Here is a 10,564-nt window from a genome sequence, read left to right as displayed (position 1 = left end):
GGTAAGATAACTAAACTAACAAAATTAGTATTTTGGAAGAAAATAGAGACTTTATTTGTGTGGGGAAAAATGTATTTAATTGCCAACATGCCAGTTTATGGTTTAACATGCATGCTTGTCATGTTGCAAGAAATTAGCAATTAGCATGTGACATCACATGATCATGTGTTATCAAATTCAAGTTTTTTTTTTTTTTTTGCTTTTTTTGTTTTTTTGTAGCCCTTCAAATCCATATTAACTCGGGAAATTATTCGATACTATTTTAATTGTATAGAATTTATTACACTGTATTGTCTTCATTGAGAAGGTATTTTTTTGGCTCCGGGAGGACTTTAATCCTGGTGACATTAGGCAAAATGGCTCCTTTGAGAATAAAGGTTGCAGACCCCTGACTTAAAGGGACACTTTACGGTCCGTAGTTGATCATTTTAAAACGAAAAATTAAAATGAACTCTGTAACTGTTGGGTGCAGAAATGTAACGAATTACTTTACTTATTTAAAACGTACACGTAAAATTACTGATTTAGAAATGTACTCAAAGAGAAAAAGTACTCATAAAAGCAACTCAATGACAGTAACGTGAGTACTTGTAATCCTTCTTGGTATTTGTATTATTTTCTGTAAATTGTCCATATTTGTGTATTAAACATTATTATTATTATTATTATTATTATTATTATTATTATTATTATTATTATTATTATTATTATTATTATTATTATTATTAATGCATGTGCCAATTCGTTGTTTATTTTTCTTTCATCAATCACGTGTAGTCTGTCCTATCAGGTCAGAGCTTTGTCGCCTCCCTGTGGTCAGATGAGGAACTGCTCTGTGACGCTGTTCAGAGAGTCAGGGCGAGTCTCGGCTGCAGACGTCGTCGCTGTGATCAAAGATGCTCAGCGTCAGAGTGAATACAAAGCATCGCTTTCATCTCCAAGGTAAGGTCACGTTCATAGTTTCTATGACGTTTCAGTGTCTAGTCCGCCGTTCTCGTGATTTGTGTCTGTTTTTGTACAATCATTTAATAAAACCAAGGCACCGCCTCGCAGCAGCAGAATAAGACGTTGCCACAACAACAGCCTCCCTTTAACTGATGACACTGCTTATTTGTCTTTTCGCCTTTTGATAAAGATCTGTCTTTAACTGTGTTGGATGGAGTGTAAAACCCACAGCTTCTTTTCTGAATCAGCGTCATCACATTTCATGACGCAATAGTATTTGTTATTGTGTGTACGTCAGTGAACACGCACACACACACACACACACACACACACACACACACACACACCTGTAATGTAAAATGTACATCATAGCCTATTACTACCCCATGGACCAATGATATGTGTGGTCTGAGTTTGTCCCAGTTCAGTGAGGCTGCTGGTAAACTGACACCCAGTGGTTATGCAGATGTCCATAGGATGCTGCTGTGGGATTATGTTGTTGAACATTTGTGTTTTCATACAAGCAGCAGTGAATGTCGTGCACTGGAAAGTCAGGCTCTTTAAGCCTCTCTGACCCAAACAGAGCATTGGAGATTACAACTGGATCAGATTCACTGTTGTGTTTATTTATCAGGCTTTCATAGGTTTAACTTATTTAATTAAAAACATAGCCTATAGTCCAGTCACTGGAAAACTCGTAGGATTCTGAACACTAAATGAAATACATTGATTTAATTTATTTACTTTTGAACATGTAAAAACAAAAAGAATACATGTGAAATAAAAGGAATGTCACAAAAACATGTTAATTTCCAAAACAAGTAAGAAACACAAAGTAAGAAGATTTCAAAAACATTTACAAGTTCAAAAAAGCAGTAAACAGAAGCCTGACTTATTTAATCCTACTCCTCTTATAATCAGCATAACCAATTTATATAAAATGCATTATTATTTATTCATATACATAAACAATGTACATGCAGTAATATTATATTAATAAAGGTGGAGACTTCACCTATAAAACCAAACCTACAGCAAAGCCAAACATACCACGTCTTTTCAATTATATTATTACATATTATTTGCTGCATTTTACTATTCTTACTGTTTTCAGTTGTAAGCTCATTTATTTATGTGTGTATGTATATAATATATATATGTATTAACCAGTGTTGACCATTGGTGATTTTTCATTGTGAGTCTTTAATCTAAAACAACACTGTTCATTTTGATGTGTTTGTTTGATTTATTTATTTATTTGATTATTTAATTTCATTCTTTATTTAATAACCACGATAAAATCCAATATCTATGATGTTTGGTACATCAATAACAACAATAACAACGTCTAGTAAACATTTGACCCTATAGAACAGTGGTGTCAAACATGCAGTTTGCAGACCTTTGGTACTCCAGGTGTTTGTGATGTGTTAGCCTTGTGATGCCCATCATTGATACATGCTCAGTGACCAATCACAGCATGGTATAGATCCTGAAGAGGAGGCTCTGCAGTGCAGCCGGTGTTGACACCATCTGCAGGAGGCCAGCTGTGAGCCTCCACTCTCCAAACTGGGTTGTTTTCTACTTTCCCAGTGGAAATATAAACACCCGATCCTCCATCCTTTGCCTGACACGTTTTACTTGCTCCTCTTGTTCACATTCACCTTTTCATTTCCTAACACACAGCTATAAAATGCAGTAAGCGGGTGAGGTCAGAGGTCACCGACAGGGCAGCAGACAGTTCATTCATTCCTAAAGCATTATTAATCCGTATCAGTTCAAACTAGCTGTCAGTAGTGCTCACAGTCTCACAGTAATGAAAGATGATGGCATCAATAGATGAAGCATCAGCGTGACAGAAAGAGACAGGAAGCCATGACCAGCTGCCTTCAGTCGCCCCATTAACTAACCGACCAATCACGGCCTTGCACAGTAGATCAAAGACACTGGCTGTGTTTGAAATCACACACTACCGTACGATACACGGTATATACTGTCTACTATTTACTATAAGTATGGCTAGGATGAGCATTACCACTGAAATATACTTCCAAGTTTCCCAAGATGCATTTCTCACCTACAACAACATAAACCTGAAGCACACTGAGGCTAATTATCTCCGTTGATTCTCCACCATTGAAAGTTCTTAAAGCCTTTTAAGTGAGAAAGTAGAATATCAACATGTGGTCATTTCATCCATAAAACTCACAGAAACACATTTCATGCCAACGTTTTGGAGATTTTTGGAGACCCGCTATTATGCTACTGAGCAAACTTCCTGTTAACTTCTATTTACAAAAGGGTTAAAAAAAAAAAAAACTAATGGAAGACAAGAAGAGATGCTTTTGTTTTGAAAAGGATACGTTTGATTTTTAGCTTGAAGCTGGTCCCAGGACGATTTTACATTCCGCTCACAATGCATCATGGGATGGTTAAGTATGTGCCCACCGTGCATACTTAGGAAATGTCCCGATATAGTATACATCTGGGTATTTCTCTCATACTCAATCTTTTCATACTATCTAATAATGTGAACGCAGTATATCAGGGATGGGCAACACTATCACAGCGTGGGCCACAACAGTGTGATTGTATCTAATCCGAGGGCCATATTATCAACATTTATGTTAGCGTTTAGAATGATTGATCTGAGCATTAATACGGGGGGGGGTTGTCTTTGTCTGTGATTTTGTTGTTTTCAGTCGTTTTCTTTGTTTTTGTTATTATTTGTGTTGTAATTTTGTGTATATTTCTGTCATTTTCTGCATTTATGCGTCAAATTGTGCATTTTATTGTGGTCACTTTCTGTATTTTTGCTGTTGTTTTCTGTATTTTCCGGTTACAAGATGTTTTTTTGATTCTGAATTAGTTAGTTAGTCCGAATTAAAGTGTTCCGCTTCGTGTTTACATGGTAATAGTAATTCTGAATTGAGGTTTCCATGGAAAACAGGTTTATTCGGCTTTATTTAATTCCGCTTTAGGTCTGGGAGTTGGGGAGGCTTGGATTGGACAGGGGTGAACATGACGTATCACGTCTATCGGGAGAAACACCCAACAAACCTTTTTATTGTCGGCTGTAACACAGAACACCACACATGAGAACTGTTTTCACTTTTATTTTGATTGTAGTTTTAAAGCAGCAGCTCGACAGTAACACGCTTTGGTCCACGGAGCGGAAAAGAGATAGGAACTAATCACTGGTAAATAAAGCCCAGTAAAACTCCGGAAAACAATAACCAGGAATAAATAGTTGCTTCCTGGTAAAGATGGCAGCTATAACAACAGGTACAATGATAAGTTTGGTGATATTGCAGCCTGTGCAGCAGTATGGGGACACATTTACTCCGCCTCCGAGTCTTAATATCACACGATGTGTAATAAGTCCATGTGTCCGTGTGAATGTCCTCATGTTTATGCCTCCATCCAGCCACTCTTTTCATTATAGCCATGTCTTTTAAGGCCCTTATTAAATAAAGAAAGTGTCTGTTTGTACAGTTGCCATACTGACAACCCCGATGCTATTGGTACTGTTACCGAAGTACAAGTATGTAGCGTCTTAGGGTTAGAGTTAGGGTTAGGTTAGGATTAGGTTTAGGGTTAGGTTTAAGTTACAACCCAATATTGCAACAATTTTTAGGGTTAGGGTTTGGATTAGGATTAGTTTTATGGTAAGGTTTAGTCTTAGTTATGCGACCTAAACTGGCCAATGATTGACCTATCACATGACCTAAACTGGCTAAATAGGGGCGCTGTGTACGAACAGAATGTCGGTATATTGATACAGCAACCGTACGGATAGCCACTGCCATAAATAAATAGTCTTGGCTTTAGTTCGGGCCGCCATCTTGGATTATGTTGTCACCAGCGCGTCGTCGCGGCAATTCGCGGATGCGCAGAATGAGCGGAATTAACTTAAAGTGGCATTAAGTGTTTACAAGATAGAGAAATTATTTAATTCCGAATTAAAATCAGAATAACCCAGCCACGTTTACATGAGAGCTTTAATTATGTGTAATTTTGTTTCATTTTGTTGAGGGTTTGTGTGTCTTTGGAGTTATTCTCTAATGTGTTGTCTTTTTTTGGTTTTCATTGTCATTTTGTTTGTTTAAATGGTTGTTGTGTCTAACTTTGTTGTCATTTAGTGTTTTATGAGTCATTTTATGTATATTTGGAGTTTTTGTGTGTTTTTGTGTACTTTGTGCATTTTGCTGTAGATTTGTGTGATTTGGGAGTTATTTTGTGTAACACGTTGGGCTTTATATTCCGACCAACTTCTTGAAATACATTTTTTTGGGAATTTGTTTTGGGTTGCACAAAATTAGACCGAGGCCCACATGTGGCCCCCGGGCCGACAGTTGCCTATGTCTCCACCATATACTCAGTGAGTCTGAGTAGTACATTAATATGCCATTTAAAACACAACCATTGCTAGCAAACATTTATGAATGTGGTCAATGTGAATTTATAGTATATTTAATTTTGTTTTTAGACTTGCTGCAGGTGATTAATGTCAAACAGATAAAATGAAGACGATCATTGGTTCCTTGTGTCTTTGTATCAGATCCGCAGTGTCCTACCGAGCTCCCCACAGCGCCTTTGGCAATAAACATTAGAGTATTGAGAGACTTGTGCTCATTCTGACAATTCCTCCTCCACAGCCTAATGAGGCAGAGCAGCCATGCTGTGATTGCCATTTGTTTGGTCGTTTACCAAAGTGCCAAAACAGGAGTTAAACTGTCAAAACGCATCACGCTGACTGGTCGCTGTGCACGACGATGCAGATGTGTCACTGAAGGATGGCGGCCTCGTTTACACGTGCTGCTGACGTCAGAGTGGATTCATGTGTAAAAATAGAGCTCCGGTGTTCAGTCATGGATGCACAGTGACACAGACTCACACTTCGCCTTTTGTCGGGGAAGAATCACATGAGTATGGAAGGTCAGACTCCCAGAATTCACCTCTCACTATGACTCTGTGTGGGTTTTTTTTATTTTAACCTTTTGCACTTCACTGGTAAATCAATTCACTGCTGAATATCAGTACTCGAATCAGCGTTTTTGCTTTTGCTTCTTTTACTGCTGCATGTCTTGTTAAAATGTGACAGCTTGGGGCTGTATCAGTACATCTCTACTGCAGCATAGCGATCATCAACAGTCAAAACTGATCCAAGGAAGAGAACGTGGCTAAAAAGCAACCGACTCATCACGTCTGAGGCTCAGTAATGTACCATGACTGTCTCATCAAATCCTACCAATGATGAACTATAGCAAGCTCTTAGTTTCATGTGCACCATCCATACAAGCATGCCTGCACATTCTTAAGACATTTTAAATTAAAGCTGTTAGAGACAATAGATTTGATCAGATAAAGACAAAGTGTGGTCCTCCTTAGGGTTGGGCATCATTTGGATTTTAACGATTCTGATTCCGAATCTCAATTTCTAGATTGAGTTCTTGACAATTCTCGATTCCGATTCTTTGAGTTGTGCAGGTCAACAGGTCACAGATTTCACAGCAGAATTTTTTTTCATTTTTTATAAATTCACTTAGTTGATACAGTTTATTTTGGTTGCTGTACTGTAACTAGGGAATTCAATTACAAAGGTCCCCCACTGTAACTGTAAAAGTGAAACTTGCTGAAATGACACTACAAACAAGTTGGCAGCAGTCTAAAAAACAAAGAGCTGCATCCCAGGTAGATGTGAAACTATATAAAACAAACTCACACTCTGGAGCAGTCGAGACAAATCAGTCAACAGTTCTTGTTGAGAAAGATTAAGTTAATTCGTATTGTTCTACGCTTGGGCGACTTGCGGCGATGACACACTGGTGACGACATAATCTAAGATGGTGGCGGCCCGGACTACAGCCGAGACTATTTAATAAGAGCTTTAAAAGATGTGGATATAATGAGAAGAGTGGATGGACGGAGGCATAAACATGCAGACTTTCACATGTACACACACGGACCTCGGTAAACGCAGTAAACGGAACAGGCTTCACTGGACGGCTGGCACTAGGACCTGGAGGAGGAGTAAATGAGTCCTCGTATCACCAAGTTTATCATTTTACCAGTTGTTAGAGCTACTATCTTTACCAGACTTTTACTTGGCTTTTGATTAGCTCCTATCTCCCTTCCGCTCCGTGGTCCAAACTGAAACCATAGCCAGACACACACACACACGCACACACACACAGACTGCAGTCGCTACAGTCGCGTTCTAAACTCACCTTATACAAACCTCGCATAAACAAACAGAGCAAGCCGTGGAAACAAACTAGTGCGAGCATTTAGGAATAGAAAAAACAAATTGAAATGCAAACATCTTTGTAACGGTTCCAGAACCGGATGTTAGGAACCGGTTCTGGAACCGTAATCTGTAATCTCCACCTCTGTGACAGAGGTGGAGATTACAGCGTCAGACCAATCACAAACACGTAGAAATTGGAGAGAAATTTATGTCACAATTGAAAAATAGTTGTTTAAAAATATGAATGATTCAAACAACACTGTTGCTGCTGCAGTAAAAACAGCTAGAAATTGATGACTGTTTAATGCTTAAATTAGGAGGATAAACAAACACTGATCAGTTTCACTTTCACTTTTACCTCGCTCAGATCTTATCCACTTCATAACCTAATCCCGACCAAGTTAGATGTAGTTACCATGGTGATTTAGCCCAGTTAAATCACCATGGCGTCGTTGTACAGGGCACACTGATTAAATCCAGGAAGTTAGCTCGATAAGAGGATATCTAGCTTCGTAGTATAGACCCTAAATCTTGAAATGGCCACTTGTCCGTTTGTTTTCATCTCCACTGTAAACACTCTCTCATGGTCATTGTCGGAAAAGATTTACACATTGCATTGTGGGATGTAGAGTCCCATAAATGGATGCATAGAAGTATGTTTTTTTTTCTCCCTTCATTCTTAACGTGAGTTCTGTTGTTTCTTCACCAGACAAGGAGAACAGTGGTTGACTTGACACCATTTTTGTTCTGGTTGATTCCCAGTATTCACCGGGAATACTGAAGTCAAAACACTTCAATGCATCTGTATACAGGACTCCACTTCCCATTGTGCAATGCGCAAAACCTGTCCAACAATGTCAATTAGAGTGCAAATGATAATCTTTTGTTATGTCGATCTATTTTAAGTTACTACAATTGTCTTTTAGCACATAGAATTATTTTCAATGCCAGGTGCCTTCCTTTTATAATTGAGCTTATATAAACATATTTACTTCAGTGTTTTATCTATTAAAAGCTTTAAAAGAATGGACACACCAGGCAAGTACCGGTACAAGTAAAACCACCATATATTTAAAGAGTGTATTTGATTCTCCAGCTGTGGAAAAAAAACTCTCACAATCTCTTTCACAGATGCATCACACTGCATGAAATTAGCACATTTGAGGGGAAGAGGGTGTTCATCAAAACCACTCCATCTCTGTTTGAAGATCCCAATTTTTAGACAGGCTGCAGCTTTCAGTAACTAATATTAGACATTACATTCAGCTGTAATTCATAAAAAAAAAAAAAAAGGTGACATTTTTTTCCGATGCTACAACAACAACAGAAAGTCCCACCAATGCTTCTCTCTTCTGTCCTTCTTTCAGATTCATCTTCCATGTGACTGTGTGGATCTAGGGAAACTTGCATCATTTAAAAACAGTCAGTGTGTTTTTTTTTTTTTTTTTTGTATTGTTGCTCTCTGGAACTTTTTGTTCTTAAGTTAACCTCAACCCTGACGTCAACCCGCCATGTCCGGGAAGGAGCGCAGCCCCCGGCACCGGCCATGGTCAGTTTATCGTGCCAACACGTTTGATCTCTCAGCTGAGATGATGGGCCTGGCTCTTTCAGGTAACCAAGTAACCACTGCCATGGTAACTTGTTTTGCATCATTGGTGATCAAACAAGCATCTGAAAAAGAGCAACTCTCTGTCTAACAGGAAACAGTCAGGATCCAGATGAGCCTGTTTTGGAATTCAGCGTCGGTAAGACACACACACACACGCACACACACACACACGCACGCGCACGCACACACACACACACACACACAGACACACACACACACAGACACACACACACACACACACACACAGTGGATTCATTCCTTTCTATTAAGTTACTTAGACCAGTGGTTCCCAAACGATGTGAGAACCATACATTATTATTTAGGGCCCTATAAAATCCACATTAATGGAATCATGGACTGAATCACGTAATGAACAGAATCGGCATGAACCGCCGTCACCATGAGACAAGGAACGTTTTTAATGGGGAAATGTTTCCGGGGACCCCTCTTTTCCTGGCCGCTTCAAATCGCTCCTAAACCACCCGAAACCCGTCTAAGCTGCCAAAAAACTACGCAAATCATCACTGACTCCTAAATACAGAGCCACCAGTGCCTGCTTAACTTTACTGTGCCTGTGGCTCCGCCCGTTTCTCATGCAGCGCTGCAGCTTCATGAGAACATGAGCAGTTTAACTAGTGTGTCAACAACATCTCATCTGTGCTACAGAACATCTGTGGATAAAGTTGTTTGTTGCTGTGGACGAGATCATCTATTCGTTTTTGTGTAATCATTACGGTCTGGAATGATGTCATATATTAGGATAATTTAAATTAAGTTGATTAAAAACGTAAACAATAAACCTGATCAGATTCAGTAAACAACTGATCCCTGAGTGGAATTTGAAATTGGGTGAGATTAATGCTGTTCTCATACAACTTTATATGACATATAAATAATTAAAAGGAGCAGTCAGAATAATCCACGTCACTACAACTTATATCTACCTTTTAATTGTATCTTACTCATTATTTTTTACACACATTTTTGTTTAATTATTGTTTTTGCACATTTACAGATATTGTACATGACATGAGTGATAACACGTTTTACAAAGGCTATTTTGCATAATAGGTGTGCCTTCAAATTTTCACTTGTCCTTTGGTGTACCTTGGGCACAAAAGGTTTGGAAACCACTGACTTAGATAATAAACAATTGCTTCTTGTGAAAAATGCATTTTTCAAAAACAGTATTATGTTATTCACTAAAATATGAATAATTAATATGAACAAATCTAAGCAAAACGTTTAAAAAGGGTGAATTTGTTGTTTACAGTAGAACTAAATCCATCATCTGCAGGAGAAACCTTATCTGTACTAAAGAGCCCCGTTTGACAAAGACTACATTGATTTTTTTAAAACAATAAATGAAGGATTAAGGCAGGGGTGTCAAACTGATTTTTAGTTCAGGGGCCAAATACAGACCACAGATTTTAGGTGGAAAAAGAGCAAATTCAACAATAATGTGACCTGGTTTGCACTTCCATGTATAAATTATATTTAGGTACTTTATACATTTATTAAGTTTTATGTCTGGTTGCTAATTTTATGTAACACCTTACTTATTAAACACCAAGTAAATTATTACTAGTAGAGACGCTGTTATGTTTTACTAATTCATTAATTAATAATGAATAATACATACATAAGGATAACTAATTACATTATGTATGTTTTAATCAACTCTGTCCCATAGACATTCATTAATTGTGTTTTAATGCATTCACTGATATGTTAGGTAACAGTATAATGATTAAAAACAT

General features: G+C 38.1%; 1 protein-coding gene across 2 annotated transcripts in view; it reads left to right on the top strand.

Moving 5' to 3' along the window:
• Positions 1-803: 803 nt before the first annotated feature.
• Positions 804-10,564, top strand: part of inpp4aa (inositol polyphosphate-4-phosphatase type I Aa) — a 29,427-nt gene continuing 19,666 nt past the window's right edge. Inside the window, exons 1-4 of one of the 2 annotated variants that reach the window (XM_028435381.1) lie at positions 853-942; positions 5,604-5,883; positions 8,563-8,806; positions 8,896-8,940. In XM_028435381.1, coding sequence (XP_028291182.1) covers positions 8,707-8,806; positions 8,896-8,940 — 145 coding nt within the window. In that variant the 5' untranslated portion in view covers positions 853-942; positions 5,604-5,883; positions 8,563-8,706. Of the gene's footprint in view, positions 943-5,603; positions 5,884-8,562; positions 8,807-8,895; positions 8,941-10,564 lie in introns of both variants that reach the window. The other variant, XM_028435380.1, reaches the window with a different exon arrangement.

This window comes from Gouania willdenowi, chromosome 21, assembly GCF_900634775.1.
Source record: "Gouania willdenowi chromosome 21, fGouWil2.1, whole genome shotgun sequence".
In the NCBI taxonomy this organism is placed as follows: Eukaryota; Metazoa; Chordata; class Actinopteri; order Blenniiformes; family Gobiesocidae; genus Gouania; species Gouania willdenowi.
Note: the sequence above shows the minus strand (reverse complement) of the source record. Positions and strands in the feature narration are given on the sequence as shown.